Here is a 17,729-nt window from a genome sequence, read left to right on the forward strand (position 1 = left end):
ATTTCACTGTTTCCTTTGGCATTAGTAAGAATAACTGAATACTTGCGACTGCATCCAGAGTTCTGTGGCTTTCGTGCAGATCGGTTTGACTTACAGCCCCTTGGCTAAGCTTGCCACGCCGTTGGCAGCTCAGCGTGGCGGGGAGTTGCTCGCAGCTCTTCCCCAGGTGCCAGGGCTGGGTGCCGTTCGTGTCGTGCCCTGCCACGCCCCACCCGAGGGACGGGTGCCCGTTACGCCAGGTCCCTTATGTTCGGGCAGGTGGGCGCAGCTGGGCTGGGCTGTGATGGTGCTGGGGAGGTTCAGGGGCGGGGGAGGGCACGGGTTGCGTTGTAGTAATGGTCACGGCACTCCCCGCCTCCCAAAAAAAAGAAAAGGCTCCAAGCTGCACACCTGCCCCAGAGTGACCACTGGCACCATATCGACTGCTAGCCTCAGCCCCCAAACCAGCCCCAGACTCCCCATGTAGTTACCTGCTGTCAATCGTAACACTTTGGTTTTATTAATAACAACACTGATTTCTGAAAGGTTTTCTAATGGATATTACAAGTGATCTGTGTTCCCCCCTCTACCCTCCCCACCCCCCCAGGCTAAAATTCTACTTATTTCCTATTGGAGAAGAGGCGTTTTTCAGCATGTTTTGGTGAAACAAGATGACAGGTGGATGGGTAGATAAATGTTTGCTTGCTTGTCCAGTTTTTCTTTCCTTTTCTTCCAAGCCATGTTTCACAATACTGTCTCTGTAACTCTCTAAACGTGTCGGGTCTGGCATAGTATCGTACTGCAGCATCCTTAAGGGGAACACGAAGATAAAATTTCAAGCTAAGGAAATAGCCTAAGAAAATAAAAGGGTCAGGAAAAGCCAAAGACAACACTGAAGAACTACAGGAAGTCTCAGCCATGCTGTGGGACACAGCATGGGGTTTAGGCACGTCCTTGGGGAAGGAGAAATGTGTTACTCCAGCTGATAGGAAAATGGGCACTATTAATTACGAACTTTAAATCCCAGAAGTGTTGTAAAAGCAGAAGGAACTCTAGGTGTCTGGCTCTCTGGCCCAGCAGATCATGGGACACATGTAAAGCTTTAAAAACAAAACAAAGAAACAAAAAGCCCAAGAACACAGGACATGCTAAGCAGTGAACCTAAAGCAAACTATTTAGGCTTCAGTACCAGAACTGTGTAGCTTTGTGTAATGGGGGTTATTCATCAATCACAGTGAAAGCTTTGGAAAAGTGGTCTGAAAGTATCATAGCATAATTGGTTTCAATATCCTTTTTGCTTTGTTTTGCAGGGTAGTCCTCCAGAGGAGGACACTTGAAGAGAAGCAGCTGGACATACTAATACAGTAGTTTATTTCGGTCATTTTCTTTGAGGCAAGCATCCAAGTACAGGAGACGTATGAAAAAAGGTAACAGCAGGAGTTCAGTTAAGTGCTATCACTCTCTAGGCTGTTAAACGTTGAAAGAAATGTGGGTTAGGTGTTTCTGTTTGAAAGTTTTAGAGGGAGTATTGAGCAAAAGAACCCCAGAAGCTGCTTGGAGCTGTGGCAGAACCAAGTTTGCTCACTGATTCAAACTTTATAGTTTTTATTATTCTCTGACAAATATGAATGAAAACAAACCAAAGAATGATGGCATGTGTCTGAAAAACAGAGACTGTTTGGGGATCTCCTTAGATAAATTAGGGGTAAAAAGATGGAAATAAGGATGCAGAGGGGCAGCAGTTTTCCCAGAAAATGGACACAGAAATGTGCAGTTTTCATCCACTACTCAGTGCTTCAACACAGATGACTGTACTTGTGTTTGGCTGAATTAAATGAAGTTTATGTCACGGATGAGACTATGTATTTAATTATGTTTATGTTAAGTGGAATTAATTTTGAAGCGTAAACCATTACCAGTGCAGCTTCAGTCTGTCTGTTTGATCAGAGTAGCAAAACAACGGAACGGAGTTAGAGAAAACTTATGTAAGAAATTATTTCTTCTAACTACATGTATGTTAAGTCTGTAACGTGATAGAAGTTTGTACATTGGGAACAGAAAAAAAAAAGCCCTTCTAAAGCTGTTTCCATGCAGAAAATTAGTCTTTAAAATAGCTGTCTGTACAAATTACTATTTTGACTGTAGCTAAAAAAGGCTGTACTTCCAGTATTCTCCTTCCTACCTCATCATGAGCTACTGTGGTCTAATGGATTCAGTTAGTGTTACACAATCGGGACAGTTTTGTCTTGGTGACAAACATATAAAACAGTGCCAATTAAAGGAGGGCAAAGGACAAAGAATTAGGCAGTGGGAAAGAATAAGTAGAAAACTCAAGTACTGCAAGACACTGAAGAACTTTTGTGGGTCACAAATAAGTAGATGTCACTGATCTTTCAGGTTTTTACTGCTTTCTGGGAAAAGGGGGAAGCTGGAGTAAGGTTAGTGAGAGTAAAGGCTGAAGAGCACAATAGTGGGAATTTTTAAGGAGTGGATTTAAGGCTGGGACAAGCTTCTGTGCTGCTTTTTATTTTTCCCCCTCCTTGAAATACATTAGGTGATTTTTAATGCTACGCTTAAATATTAGAGTTAGGAAGATCAGGGGTTTGGGAGCTCATTTTACTGCAGGATCTTGCTAAGCTCAGGAGAATATGCTGGAAGCTGATGTCAGTTATAGGGAATATTTCCGGGTTAGTTCTTAGGAAGGTGTGAGTCAGTACGCTCATTCCTTCGAGTTTGAACAATTCAGATGGCAATAAACAAAATGAACAAGCCAAATAATTTCTTTTCTCTTGGAATGGCTGTCACGGTACAAAGGAAGATTAGAGCAGTCGTTAGTTTTTTGTGGTTTATGTGTGTTTTGAAGACAGTACCTACAGGAAAAAAATCACCGTTATATTTAACCAAGCTCAGGTTCTGAACTCTTTGAGGTCTGGGACAGACACTGAATCCAGGTATGGCAATGGACTAGGTTATTTCTCAGAACTCTCTTCATTACCATGCATTAGGTTACCTCGTTTGCTGGCAGTGTATATCACATACAGGCTTTCCTGACAGAGCTGTGTTAGGGAGAGCTCCCATAAGCTCCTCAGTCACCACTGTGCTGGGAGAAGTAACTTCCAGCAAGCAGCAGTGGAAGACATAATCGCCTAATGGCAAAGCAGGACTCTTTGGAAGACAGCTATCCCCTACCTTAAATCAGACAGAGAATCATGTATCTTGCTGCTTTCAGTGTAACTTCAGAAAACAAAACAAAACAGGAGGTTCCTCAGTAGATTTAAAGAGCTGTGAAGAATACATCTGGGTTTTGGCCTCTTGGCAATCTAGCACCTGACAGAAGGTGTTGGATATGACTCTCCTCTTTAAACTGTAACCTGTCTGAGCAAGATTTGTTCCCACCAAGAGTGGTTTGTCTTGAATGAGTTTAAATCGCCTGGGAACTAGTTCAGGCTGAACCTCTGTGAGTCGGTCACAAACCAAAATAAGCATGTCAGGCAGAGCTTGCAGTGGTTGAACTGCAGCAGAGGAATACGATTTCCTTGTTATTTTTATGGGTCTATTTGAGTTTCACAAGTGGACATCTGCAAGTGCAAATTAGGCATTTTTATGCATGCAAACTATCTGGTTCCAGCGTTAATAGTCAGTGGTAGCAGGGATGGGTTTGCTTCAGATGTACCTGGTTTGGGGAATTAGATGCTGTTTCTATGAGGCTTACACAGATGCAGAAATCCTGGAGCTTAAGCACACAGTGGTAGTGTTTCAGAAACGTGACTGAGAAGTTTGGCTAGGTTAAAACCTGTCTTGCTATCTATTTATCTTTTCTATTTTCTAAAGCTCCTTAGAATGGATATTTCTTTCCCATATGTATCTCCATAACGTTTCTATGAAGGTATAACAGAATTGTGGCTAACTGCATCCCGTTAAAAATTGGAGAGTTTTACCTTTCGGGATACGGCTCCTCAGTAGAATAAGCAAATAACAGATGTGAAAATACTCTGCAAGAAGAAAGCATGACATGAAACAAACATTTATTAAAAAGGACTGTACAGGCAAATTAAACAGGGAACACACTGTTACTCCTACTGGGCACAGGAGTAAAATATTTAAAACACAGAAGCCAGTGAAAACGCCAGATATGGCTAAAATACCTAAATGCTAAAATGAAAACCTATGTCGGAGGAGTTGGAAAACTGTAAAATAAAGGAAAGCACTTTTATTTAAAGTGCTAGTAAAGTCTTATTTTCTTGAATAGTCTGCTTTTCAGAATAACACATCAATGGCTATTCTTTAAAAATTAGATCTGTCACTTGAAGCCACTGGCAGGTTCATTCAGTCAGTGTCCTGTTTAGGAAGCTAAAGCTGAATTCAGGAAGTGCAAGTATTAATATTTGGCACACAGTTTCTCTATAGTTAATGGGATCCTTGGCACTAAAGTTTGAACAACTGATCTGCCCTAGCTTGGGTATGAAAATTTCTATAGCACAGCCTTTAGACACAGTAGAGCGTTTGCATCCTTTTAGAATGAGCTTAAGGTGGGGGTGGGGCTTGTGTTCTCTTTTTGCCATTTGGTTGCAGAACAGCAGGACTATCCTTTGAGGCAAGTGAACAACCAGGAAAAGACCCTGGAAATCGTCCATAACAAAAGAATCCAGTGATTTTGTTGTTGCTTGAATACCCATTGAAAAGGGAATGACAAAGCCAGAGTTAAACCAGACTTCAGTAATATAAAAGCCTTCTAATCTTTGAGACTGGTCTCTCTGTGGCTATTAAGAGCATTTAACCCAAAATGAGAACGAACTTAAGCCAAGTAAAGAAGTATAAGTATCCTCAAAGAACCTTAGGTACAAAGGGAGAGACTATTGTTGATCTATGGAGCAAAAATGCAGTAGACTTGTGGTAAGAACTGTACTTCAGACAGCTTTCTCCTCTGACTAAAAAACAAGAAATTACTATTTCATATTTACCCCTCTAGTTTCTTGAGAAAGGTGCCTGGGGAGAAAAGGGCCCAGGGCTGTCGCAGGAAGAGTTCTTCAGTTAAAATTCTGTAATTAATCTGTGAGAGAAAAGGAGAATACTGGCTCCCTATGATATTTCTTCCCTCCCTCCCCCCACCTCCAGGATCCCTTAATGCATAATACAGATTTTTGTCTCCTTGAAATAGTTAGAATCATAGAATATCTCAAGTTGGAAGGGACCATCAAGTCCAACTCCCTGCTTCTCACAAGACTACCTAACACAAAACCATGTGACTAAGAGCATTGTCCAGAAGCTTCTTGAACTGTGACACGCTCAGTGCTGTGACTACTTCCTGGGGAGCCTGTTCCCGTGAAGAACCTGTTCCTAAAGTCTATTCTGAAATTCTCCTGACACAGCTTGATTCCATTTCTTTGTGTCCTATTGCTGGTCACCAGAGAGGAGGTTAGCACCTCCCCCTCCACTGCCCCCTTGAGGAAGGTGTAGGCTGTGATGGGGGCACCCCTCAGCCTTCTCCAAGCTGAACGAACCAAGTGACCTTGGCCGCTCCTCGGAAGACTTGCCCTCAAGACCAACCTTTCACCATCTTGGTCGCCCTCCTCTGGGCATACTCATAGTTTGATGTCCTTACACTGAGATGTCCAAAACTGCACTCAGTACTCAAGGCTGCACCAGTGCAGTGTAGAACGGAACAATCGCCTCTCACAGCCAGCTAGATATGCTGTGTTCGATGTACACCAGGACACGGTTGTGTGTGGCTGCCAGGGCACATTGGTGACTCGTGTTCAGTTAGACTCATTCTCAGCAATGCATGCTATGCATATGGGAGGACTTTGTAAAGGATGGGAAAACGGATTTGTAAACGCTAGTACATGATGGATACAAACACAGTATGTCATATTCACTTTTTTCCTTTTTTTAAAAAACAAACCTTGTTAAACACGACAGCACAAGAGACTAGTTTAAAAAAGTAAACATACAAAACTGTCATCCTAAATCAGTAAACAGTGCATCCTTAAGCATACTTCAATTTAGAACTCTAGAGACCTCCCAGGAAACAAAGGACCTGGTAAAATAACAAGTGAGAGCAGCTACGACTAACCCTATATATTTCAGAACTGTAAGCTGAAGTTTCTACAAATCTATCCTCCTATTTGCACTACTTCATTGCACACCATTCACCCATTTTCCATTGTGACTACTTCTTAAATTTATGTACAGCTCATCAAAGTATGCTGCTCTCGTGCACGCTCTTTGAGGGAGTCCATATGCTGTCCTTCAACTCTGTGAGCATTTTCCCTTAAACTCAGTAGGAGTTGCTCTGAACTGCGCACGCAGCATGTGGTCGCTCTGACGTTTAAAACTAGAATCCAGTATTCGTGTTAGGAAACATGCATACCAAGAGTTAGTGCACTGCTGCAGTTTGGAGCATGGGGTCAGACTCTCCTCCATTATTGCTATCTCACAGAGACTGAATGCCAGAATGATTCAGCTAGCAGAATCTGCTCTTCACTTATTTTCAGAGGCACATGGTCCACATTTTTCCTCTGGTGCTGGCGGGTGTTTATTTGGCTATGAAACATTAAAATGGGAGAATACCAACTGACCTTGGCATAAATTATAGGACTATAATCAATAAAATACTCGTGTGCTTTATGGCAGAGTTGGGATATTAATGGCAACATATGTGATTTGGCCAGCAAAATTGATTTATTTGAATTCATACAGTCCCCAGAATTTGGCAAAGTTCTGACCAGAGACTTGGGGCTTCCCTGTTCTTCCTGTTTAACATGCAAAGTTCTCAATATAACCATTATCATAATAGGAGGGGAAAAATCTGGGCTGAAGAGCGAAGAATGTAAGCAGGCAGTCCCTGCCTCGTGAGGTTAGTGAAACGAATATTTAATACTTGAGATCAATTTAAACAACAAAGGTGGTGACAAAACTGGGATTAGAAATCAGTAAATTTTAAGCCCGGGGGCTCACTGCCATCCTCCCCACTGGAGGAACTATTGTTACATGAGGTGAAACAAAGGGAAGACATGGCTATGAGGAGTGGTCTAAAGGATCCTTTAGTCAGGGTTCTTCTGGCACACAGAGGAAGAAAAAAAACTGGGCTGAAATAAAGCTTACTTGAAAACGACCTATTAAAAGATACAAAAATAGGAAGTTTTGGTGAGGGAGGACAATGACACCAAAGCCAGGCAGTTCTGGTGAAATACATCATTTTTAGTTGACACTGTCCCTGGTGCACGTTACTCAACTTCCCTGTACTCCGGTCGACCATATGTCTGCCGAGGGAGATTTTTGGCTGGAGAAATAAGGAATGGAGAATGTGCAGAATGGCTGATGTTGCAGTCTGTGTGCATAGAGATTTGGGGTATTTCATGCGTGTTTCCCACCGAACCACAGTGAGCTGGTTGGCCATACAGCCTGGGAGGTCCACTAATATGGTTCATTTGAGCCTTGTACTTAAGTCAGTAAGTCTTCTGACTGCTGAAAACAATACCATATTAAGATGTTAAAGCATCACAAATTACATAATTTTTAGAAATTCATACACAGCCAGCAACCCGATCCCCCTTCCAAATTGTAAGTCAAGTTTGAGAGAACGGTACAAATTCCAGTAAACCAAAACTCACATGTGTCCTTAACGCACTGATTTCCTGCATAACCAATGTCTTTTTTCCCCCCAAACATTTCCTGTATAAAGAGAGCTCTACTGGTTACCCAAACCTATGCAAGCCTTACTAGCTTGGAAAACAAATTGTTCTTTAGTGAAATAGACAGTCTGCTATTTCAGCACTTCAAATAGTCTCCTGTTACAGGAGAAAACAGAATAATCTTTTAGTAGCATCTGTTTTTAAAAGGAGAACATAAAATATTTGTGGTAATCACATTTGGCCAATAGGAATAGCCTGGCATTTAGGATACTTGCATAAAGGTTCTACTTTGTTTGAGTCCAAAAGATGGAATGATTGAAATGTTAAACTGTAGCACCAGTAATACTTACTTTCCTAAAACCAAATCCTAAGGACTGGAAGGAAATTAAGACAGAACAGGAACATTGTGCTTACGTTGCATTAAATAGAAAAAAATGGGTTGGTCATACTTGAGTCTGCACTTCAGTAAAGTCTGGCCACATTTGCAGTTCTACCGGAAGAGAACTGGAGCAGGTCACGTATTTGCTTGTCAGTCTTCTGGGTTTCATTCGTCCTGTTTCCTCTTGGGCTTTTTGGGATTCCGAGATCGGCTCTTTGCTTTGCAAAGTGGACATATGGGTGCATTCCGATGAATTTGTTGGTGACACGATAAACATGCCTGAAATGCAACATTGCAGGCTCTTGTTACAAACACTGAAGTGGTGCTGTTACGTGGCTTACTGAGTATCATATTCTAAGTTACAGTACAGAAGAAAATAACTAAGGCTTCTTCCCTTCAAAGGCAGACCAATGCTATACAGTCCCGGTCTCTGACTGTACAGAAACCTCAGGCCAACTGGATAACTAGAGTATCTCATGGAATTGAAACTGCAGTTCAGCAGACACATGGTTCAGGCATGTATCAATAACTTCAACATTAAATTCTATTTTGTGTTAAATGTTCCACGTGTTTTAAAGATGTTTACATGTGTAATAGCTCGCTGAGTCAGAGAAGCTACAGTGAAGGCCAACTGTGATGTCACATAACTCAAGGCAGGAGCAGGTGATTAAATGAATTCTACATATTTCACAGAAGATACAGAACTCTGCCCTTTTGCTCCATACTAAGCCCTCTACCTCGCGTTTGACTGAAGCGTATTACCTTCGGAAAGGCTTTTTGATGGTCTAACTCCAGACAGTAAATACGTAACTACAGAGTGTTCCTATGTCAGTTTGCCTCCTTAGTCAGTGAATCTTTGGAACTTGGGTGGGATAAATACCCTTATGGAATTACTTATCTCTTTTTACTGACTACAGAAGGAGCTGAGTAAAACTGTAATTTAAGTGCCTGTGGTTAGGTTAAATTAATCCATACATTAGTCTTGATTTGAAGATCCCAAGAGGTGCAGAAACAATCACCTTTCCTGGTAATTTGTGTCATCAGTAATTACTCTCCCTCATAAAATATGTGCATTGCTTCTAATATGAATGTTGAGATTAACTCCCAGCTACTAGTTTTAATTTTGCCCAGCATTCTTTTTTTTCTTATATGCCTTTCTCCCACATGAAACAGAAGAGTGTGAATTGCCTACATCTCTGCTGATGGAGATTCTTAAGTCATAAAGGAGTCAAATAATACAGAGCCTTGTCCTTAACCACTGATGAGTGGTGCTACTACTTTAAGTCTGCTGGGTTGCTCTTGATTTGAATCACTGCACGAAAAATCAGAATCAGGACACATCATTTTTCCTTTTCGTAAATATTGATCAACTTTATAAACATAATATATTCCAACGACAAAAGAGAAAACCCAGCGCATTCCCTCTCCCAACCTTCATTGGAGGTGGTTGTTGTCTGAAAGTTGCTGTCTGTCTGGTATCTTGTTTCCTAGCCACTTGCAGCTGTTGGGCAGCCGCTGCAGCTGCAGCCAGAGACTCTGGGATGGGAGGCTCCTGTGGTTCTGTCTGCCATTCTGCTTTCTGCTTTTCAAAGTAGCTAGACAAAAGAAAAATAAAAAATATAACCAACTTTTGGAATATTCCATTACTTTGTAAAGGATATTTTGTGTAAAAATATAATGGATCACATTTCCCTATCATGTTCTTCCATTAGAGTCAAATTGCCTACACTTAGACACCACTTGGACTAGTTCACGGAAAGAACTGGTGGTATTTTCCTCTGCAAAAAAAAAGTCTTGCTAGAAAAAGCAGCATATGGTATAAAAATCTAGAGAACCAACCACTCTTGATTTTTTGCATGTCATATGTAGAGTTTGCAGCTTGGAATAATCTAAATTTAACTTCCAACAAATACAGACTGAATGTTGTCAAATACATGTTCTCCCACATCCCTTTTTGTTAACTTTTGTTTTTCATGCTTAACTCAAGTTATTTTTTTCTGCCTACCAACAAAAGTAAAATGACAACCAGTAGAACTGAGAGAAGGTATAAAGCCAGATAGTTTTTGCTTTGGAGACTTACTCAAGGGACAGTTTCTCTTCCTCCTCACATAGATCTGGCAGCCTCTGCAATCCCAGAGTCATCCGCAAAGCATCTACATGCTCCTTCAGGGGTTTGTACTCCTCATGCAAGCGACGAGTAGATTCCAAAAGTTTGTTGAGATCATTCTCAGACTGCTTGATCGTATTCTCCATCTGAAACAGGAGGATGGGCATTCTTTTAAAGAACTTTAAAGAATAGCTTTCTGACTAAGAGACTATCAGAAAGAAGAGATTTTTCTCACTTGAGTTGGAAGAGATTGGAGACAATGCAATAGTACAACAAAGAGTTAAGATACTGGGAGGATGGAAACTGGGCAAGGAAGAAGGAACTGAATGTGACACACAAGATGCATTTTCATTTTAAAAAGGTGCACTCAACTTACACGACCGTCCGAACAACAGAAAAAGGAGGTAGACAGGCTACAGAAAAGTCAGCAAGTGAGGAGCTATAAAAACCTCTCAGGGGACATTAAAAAAGAAATTAAAGTAGAATAAACTAATTTTCTGTGTTTCTAAGATACCTGAACACTGATGATTAGAAGTTAAAAAACAAGCTAAGGAAAGGCTCTCGCTTCTCTCTGGTAAATGGGAAAAGCAGCAGAGAAAAAGACAATATGAGAGGCGAAAGAGGGGAGGATGAAACTGAGGTTATGCAGAGGGGAACAGACATTTCAAGTGATAAATAAATTCAGTCTGCACATCCAGTGCATAGCTTGTACTTGCTTACAGTGCGGGAGCTTTTTGCTTCTGGTGCAAAGCACATATACCTTCAGAGCTAGAAACCACTGTACGGTCACATAACATGACATAGAAACTGCAGGTTTAAAAATATATTCCCCATTTAGCCCCTCTAATTGGCTAATCTTCCTTGTTTATAAACTCTTTTTCTCTTACTTGTAGTAATTCCCTTCAGGCTGCTGCTTCTTACTGTTCGGTGGTTCCACTCCATGACAAAGGTCAGCTCTTACTAAGAACTTCACAAATATCATGTATTTTCCCCAAATCTCTTTTCTTCCAAAAACCTCCAATCAAAAAATCCCACTTAGCTGCCAAAGTTTCTCTTTTTCCAGGTGCTAAATGGGAAAATGCTAACAGGAAGAACAGTTTTCTATGGGACTGCCAGAGCGATGTTTCTGTGGCTACTGGCAAAGTTGTAGCCACAATGGGCTTGGTTATCTGTCCTCTTGGTGCGAATGCTTACTATGCCAACATTACAAAATAGCCTGTCCAACACAGACGGGAAAAAAAAACAATTATCCTGCGGTAAATTTGCTTTGCACTCTTTGTAGGATCCTAGGATGGTGTTGTGAAGCCCAGATTATTGAACCAGCGATAGTTCACTGATGTGCACAGTTCCACAACCTGTGGAATGATTCATATACAACTGTGTCTTAATCAGGCTGTCTGCAGCTGGACTGTTGCGTACCACATTAATATCAGCGTGGATCAGTCGCAGCTCCTCCACGTGGGCCATCTTCTCTTGCAGCAACAGGTCCATTTCCTGTTTGTACTCTTTCAGGTGCCTCTCCTCAGATTCCAGGGCTTCAAATTCTGCTTTCAGTCGTGCCTTTATTTTTTCCATCTGCAAAGTCTTATTCCTGGATCCCAGTGATAATTAAAAATATAGAGAGACAACAGCAAGTCACTGCAACATATTTTTGCAAGGTGTCACTTTGTATGTGAATAGATGGAAGAAGGTAATAGCAGTAATAGACAAGGGTGAGACTAACCAAGTCTGTGGAAGGATGAGGTGCAATGAGAGAAGTGAATTCTAATCCCAGCTCTTTTGCTGAGCTTTTCAGTGTTAAAAGAATTATTACGCTGAGTTAAGAAATTAACAGAACATTGTCAGACTTTAACAGTTACTGTAGATTCAGAGAATTTGTACCGATAGAGTTCTACTGCATCAATTAACGCAGATTAAACCCTAGTTCCCAAATAGAGAAATCCAGAAAATCTGGGAGGTTTAGCACAGGATTCTTAGAAATGTAAAATGAATTGGAGGTGAGTATGGTATCATAGACATCAACCAAAACTATGTGGACAGTAATCTGAACTGCTAAAATACTAACTTCAGGTTAAAGAAAATTCCAGAGCAATGACATATCAGAATAGCGAAAACTCAAATAACACTGGCCATCAACATCCCACTTGCAAGTAACTCTGCATTCTCTTGGTTCTTTGCTAAGATCTAGTACCTGTTCCATATTTGTAAGTGTTTCTGCCCATATCCTGCAATCTGATTTTTTTTTTCATTTGTGCCAATCTGTAATTCCATAGCAAAAATGTTTACGTACTCAGTCCTTATCTCTGTCTTCAAAGCTAATAATCAAAGAGCGTGAGACTCTGTCATCAGACAGTCTTAAGCAGCAGAACAGCCTGCTGCTGTTGTGATTCGACACTTGTCCAAGCTGTTGAACAGAACAAACAAACTGTTCTTGTTCCTGCAATTTAGTTAATGAAGAGGCCTGAGTTATTTTTCCTGTACTGGAAGTTAGAATATGATACTGGGTAACCGATGTGTCAACAACACTTCAATGTTTCTAACGAGAGGCTGCAATGTCACAGTTCAGCTATGTCATCAAGAGTTCCAGGCCTCCTTGCTTTACCTTGTGTGAAACAAACAAAAATGTAGCGTTCCTTGTTAGTCACCTAACACCTAGTACAAATAGATTCATACTGGTTTCCAGGTGCACTACTGATTGACACAGTAGACTTCCTACAGGCGGCTGGGGAAGAAGAGGTTTTAATTCATATTTAAATATCCTATTCCTATCCCAATGCAAAATGGGCTAAGTTTGATTCAAATTCACTGTAAACAGCAAAGCTGACTGTAGAACACAGCCTGTAGATTATAGGAAACTGCCTCTCAGATTAGCAGTGGAATCCCAGAACAGGGATTTCAGCCCAGTCCTAGAACAGGGTATGTGACTTCCCTTCACACTAGGCCCAGACTTGCTCCCATTGAAGCAAGCAAGACAAGTCTGATGTTTTTAATGGAAGCAGAAGGCACTGAGCCCCCTGGAGGGAGCTCGTCTATCACCTATTTCTAGGAAAGGGAATTCCTAAACCTCTGTGGGCATTTCTTCCTTTTACAAATTGTTTCCATACCCAGACCCCAAGGGCTGTTTCTGAAACTGCTCCCACAGCACTGGGGAATGGGTGGTCTATCTCAGCCTTATTCTATGTCATCCTTGTAAGAATAGGAGACTATATATATATATATATCTCCTGGGCTTTAATAGAGTTAGCATTTTCTCTCACTCCAACCAAAATTCCCAAAGAAATTTTAAAGCCAGCCTGAGGACTGTTCTTCAGAGTATATGGCAGGCGTCTGTATAGATTCTGTTCTTGCTTTCATTTGACCAAAGTTCATCCTCTGGGAGCTCTGGGATGGGACTGGGCTCTTTTCAGTGGTGCCCAATGCCAGGCCAGAGGGCGACGGGCACAAGCTGGAACACGGGAAGTTCCACCTGAACATGAGGACAAACCCCTTCCCTGTGCGGGTGCCAGAGCAGGGGCACAGGCTGCCCAGAGAGGCTGTGGGGTCCCTTCCCTGGAGACATTCACCCCCCGCCTGGACGCGGCCCTGTGCCCCTGCTCTGGGGGTGCCTGCTCCAGCAGGGGTGGGACGGGGTGAGCTCCAGGGGTCCCTCCCAGCCCCCACCAGTCTGGGATTCTGTGAAGTTTCATTGTTCCCATTGACTTAAAACATTTATTTAGTAATGGCAGCTTTGATTACTGAAATGGGAGTATTTGTCCCCAATGTCTTCCCTGTTTCCTCTCTTGTATTTATGGCATGCGTTCACCTATGACAATGGAAATAGATCAGTTTCCTCACTGTTACTCCTCACTGGCTGCTATGCTCTGCCAAATTGCTACAACAAATGAGTTGCAGGGGATTGTTTCGGTCCAAATGGTTAGCTTTTGATATTAGGAAAGAAGTGGTGCACACAAATTAGAACTCTTCCTGTTAGCATCAGACAACACGCAGTAATGTTTTAAAACAGAAACCGTAAGTGTGATTTCTAGACTGCCTAATGAATTCTGCCCTCATATTCTTTTTTCTTCCATTTAAGTTCTTGCACTGCATTGATGACAGTAGTTGCTAAGTGCGTCCCAAAAGGGCATTAGGCAGTGAAACTAGCATCTGTCATCCCTAAGTTCACTCTCATTCTCCTTTATCTCCTCCCAGTCAGAACACTGAGGTCCAGTCTTTAGGTATTTGCTTAATTTTATGACTGGGGTTATTTCTGTAGAACTACTTAATGCATACAAATTAGCGTGTGCAAATATGTTTGGATTGTGGGCATACCCACACGTTTACTGACAGCAGTATTCCACTGACTATAAATTATGCATATGTAGCTATAGATATAGATATGGATATAGATACAGGTCTTCAAAATCAGATTCCAGAATCCCTTCAAAAATCCAGCCGAGCTGCCTTTAGTAAGTGATAATGATCAACTACAGGAATGGGCAATGTGTTTGATTTTGGTTGTGAAGGCTTTTTACCTCTCTGCCTGTAGAATAATGCATGGAATGCAGATTAAAATAAAGCCTGCCAAATCTATCAAAGTTGTGCAAGCTCATTTTGAAAGATTTGAGGATGAAAAAATCAGGGGTTTTTTATCAGTTTTTGTAAAAAGTGACTCAAAATTGACATCCATATTGCAAGTAGGATTGATTTTTTGACATTGATTTTGTTTTTCAATTTATAATAGATTCAAGCAACTCTCCTGATACTTCATTGTACACTAAAGCTAGTAACGTCACCTTTACCGTACCTTATGCCTCAAACTAATAGTAAAAACGTCTTAATTACAGTTTATATATCACCTTTGAATATATAATCAGAAAACTAAATGCGCCACGAATTTCCAAATACGGGATGCTACTCTGAAAATGTAATTTATATGAGATATTTAAATTAAGTGTTATAATAATTGGACCACAAACTGTAGTAGGCCATATTTAGATCTGTATTTTGAAACCGAGCCTGCCTAACAGTTGAGTAGAAAAGTATTGTTCTTACTCTGCAAAGTATGTCCCACCTCTTTCTGCAAATAGTTTTGGGATGGTAGATACACAAAAATTTTTGCTTGATCTTTGTTCACCTTTGGGGTATTATGCGAAGAAGGACAAGGCCCATACACTGCTGCCTAATTCACCTCTTCCACGGGTAAAATGTGCTTCTTAGAGGTGCTGCTGCCAGGCAGAAGTCTCTGTGGCCACCTGCACGCGCAGCTGGTGCAGTGCCTTTGTCCCCTGCCCTCTCTCCTCTCCTGGATAGCCCCTCTCCAGCTGTTGCTTCCAAAAACGCTTCTCATCGCTCTGGGGTTACCCACCGTCAGGGTGCCTCACACCTCCCAGCCACGTCCAGAATCGCTGCCCTCGCTTTCTTGGTAACGTGTTCTGGCTTTTGGGTGCATGAATTCCTACTAAATATGGACAGCTCGGGCCTTATCCTGAAAATCAACACCCGAAGCCGGAGAGTTAAAACGCCCTACCAAAGCTAAGAAAAAGGCACGCCCCCGACTTGGGCACACACGGGGCCGTGCCTCCTGGTTTAGGAGCCCCCCATTTCAGTGCATCCCGCGATTCCCCGTGCGAAGGATGGTACATACAGGTGCCCGGTGCACGGCGCTGCGCGGAACAGCAGAGCGAGGCAACCGCCCGCCTTGCGGCAGGTCCTGGAGGGGACGGCAGGAGGCGGCTGGTGCCGGGGTGTCCCCACGCCGCGCCCCCCGTGACACCTGCCGCAGCGGCGGGCCGGTGGCCGGCAGCAGCAGGTAGGGAGACCTCCGCGGGGTCTCCTCGCCCGCCTCAGCCGCCTTCGGGCAGGCGGGAAGCGGGGCGCAGAGAGGCCGGCTGAGCGCCGGGCAGCCTCGGGCGCCGCTGCTGCGCTCCCCAGCAGGCGCGCGACACCCCCGCGCAGAGCTGATCCCCGGCGCCGGCCGCCCCGCGCCCCCGCGAGCCCCGGGGCCCGCGCGCTGCCAGTCCCGTCCCCGCCGAGCCCCGGGGCCCGCGCGCTGCCCGTCCCCGCCGAGCCCCGGGGCCCGCGCCCGGCCCAGCCCCCGCGCAGGCGCGCTGCCCGGCCCGGCCGAGCCCCGGGACCCGCGCGCTGCCCGGCCCGGCCGAGCCCCGGGGCCCGCGCGCTGCCCGGCCCGGCCGAGCCCCGGGGCCCGCGCCCTGCCCGGCCCGGCCGAGCCCCGGGGCCCGCGCGCTGCCCGGCCCGGCCGAGCCCCGGGGCCCGCCGCGCTGCCCGGGCGCCCCTCCGCTTTCGGTGTCGCGCTCGGCTTTTCGTGCCACCCCCTGCCTTCCCCAGCCCGTCAAGGCTCCTGCCGGCGGGCGAGCGGGGCAAAACGGTAGGTTTATGAGAGAGAGCCTCAGGAATCATTCAACGGGCTTTAAAAAAACCCACCCGCAGCCCGACACCACCCCCCGGCTGCGTGGGGCTGCTGCGCTCTTCCCACCCACGCACTCTTCCTTCGCGTGTTATCGCTCGGGGCTAATTCTCTGGAAATGCACGACCATTGCCGCCCTTCACTGCGCATTCCAGCGGCGATTCCCGCCAGCAGATGCTCCTTCCCTACTTAGAAAAATATTTTTTCACCTCTTATCATAAAGCCCAGCGGTGGTTTTCTTTCCCTCAGTAGCACAATAGCTATTTTCAGATCGATGCAACTCCTCCGCTCCCCCCGAGGAAAAAAGCTGCCTCGTATAACTGATGCGGCACAAAGCAAACATACCTGATCTCCTTGATGCTCTCGAGTTTGCACATAATTTCTTGCTCATCTGCCATGCTTTTCACTCCCGATTTAAACCTCCCGTGAAACGTGCAAACTGCCAGGGAGAAAAAAAGAAAAAAACATACAATAGACACAATGTAGTCACCCCCTGCTAGCATATGGTCTCTGAGCCTGTGCGGCAGGCGCTAGTGGGAGCTATGGGACTTAGAGTCCAGCCTCCCATTGCTGCCCAGGCAGATAGACGGCAGAAAGACTACAACACCCACAAGGCTGAGCAGAGCTTTCCTGCCCTTCCGCAACTACATTTTAAATCGGTTTGTCACACCTCATTATGTCAAAGGTTGTTAAGAGTGCGAAAAGAGCAGAAGGCTTCCTCCTGAGACCTGTGCAATATTTAGCATTTCATTAAAATGATCGAATATGCACTAAGAGACTGTTGAATGAGTTCATGATTTTGATTAAAAACTTTTTTGACACAAAGGCATGCTTTAGCCATTGTTACTACCGTGCTGTTCTCTGCTAGATGCTCTGAGTGATGCGACTGTGTCTGGAGTTCAGAAAAGACACATTTTGTTCTTTAGGTTCTTCTTTTTTATTTCTGCTACCAGGCATAGCACTTGTAACTATGGAAAAGTAAAACAGAATGCAAATAAAAGTGTTGGATTGAGGAAAGTGACCATTTGTCTTTCTATGGACATTCTGGCCAAGAATATCAGAGCAATCAGAGCACTTTACAGAGACTGATGAATAGACTCCCAGTTTCTCCTCAGCCAGGTAATTATTTTCCTTCAGCTTCTGTAACGTACTAAGCACTGTGTTGTAAGTTATGAAGATAACAGTTATATCTCAGGACATTGGAAGGTCTCTTCCAGGATCTGTCCT

The 17,729-nt window shown here is 43.7% G+C and overlaps 1 protein-coding gene across 5 annotated transcripts; it reads right to left on the reverse strand.

Moving 5' to 3' along the window:
• Window positions 1-570: 570 nt before the first annotated feature.
• ZC4H2 (zinc finger C4H2-type containing) lies at window positions 571-17,041 on the reverse strand. Of its 5 annotated transcripts, XR_010374747.1 has the most exons (7): window positions 16,848-17,041; window positions 11,519-11,690; window positions 10,073-10,245; window positions 9,425-9,587; window positions 7,593-8,271; window positions 3,918-3,971; window positions 571-788 (listed from the first exon to the last, which is right to left on the reverse strand). XR_010374747.1 is itself a non-coding variant. In XM_064462734.1 (5 exons), the coding sequence occupies exons 1-5, from the start codon at window positions 17,003-17,005 to the stop codon at window positions 8,158-8,160; spliced, it is 780 nt and encodes a 259-aa protein (XP_064318804.1). In that variant the 5' UTR covers window positions 17,006-17,041; the 3' UTR covers window positions 3,988-8,157. The 5 variants fall into 5 exon arrangements, 3 of the variants coding, with proteins under 3 accessions (XP_064318804.1, XP_064318806.1, XP_064318805.1); XR_010374746.1 differs by lacking the exons at window positions 571-788; window positions 3,918-3,971 and adding an exon at window positions 3,988-5,029; XM_064462734.1 differs by lacking the exons at window positions 571-788; window positions 3,918-3,971 and having other exon boundaries at window positions 3,988-8,271.
• Between the last annotated feature and the right edge of the window lie 688 nt (window positions 17,042-17,729).

The sequence above is a fragment of the Phalacrocorax carbo genome, chromosome 11, assembly GCF_963921805.1.
Source record: "Phalacrocorax carbo chromosome 11, bPhaCar2.1, whole genome shotgun sequence".
In the NCBI taxonomy this organism is placed as follows: domain Eukaryota; kingdom Metazoa; phylum Chordata; class Aves; order Suliformes; family Phalacrocoracidae; genus Phalacrocorax; species Phalacrocorax carbo.

Bases quoted from the DNA above. Each gene is read 5' to 3' on its own strand.
- ZC4H2 (XM_064462734.1), bottom strand. From the start codon at position 17,005: ATGCTAGCAGGGGGTGACTACATTGTGTCTATTGTATGTTTTTTTCTT. The intron at 10,246-11,518 runs GTACGCAACAGT...CTCCTGTTTCAG, and splicing joins TCCACGCTGATATTAATGTG to ATGGAGAATACGATCAAGCA. The intron at 8,272-9,424 runs GTTGGGAGAGGG...GTTGCATTTCAG, and splicing joins AACAACCACCTCCAATGAAG to GCATGTTTATCGTGTCACCA.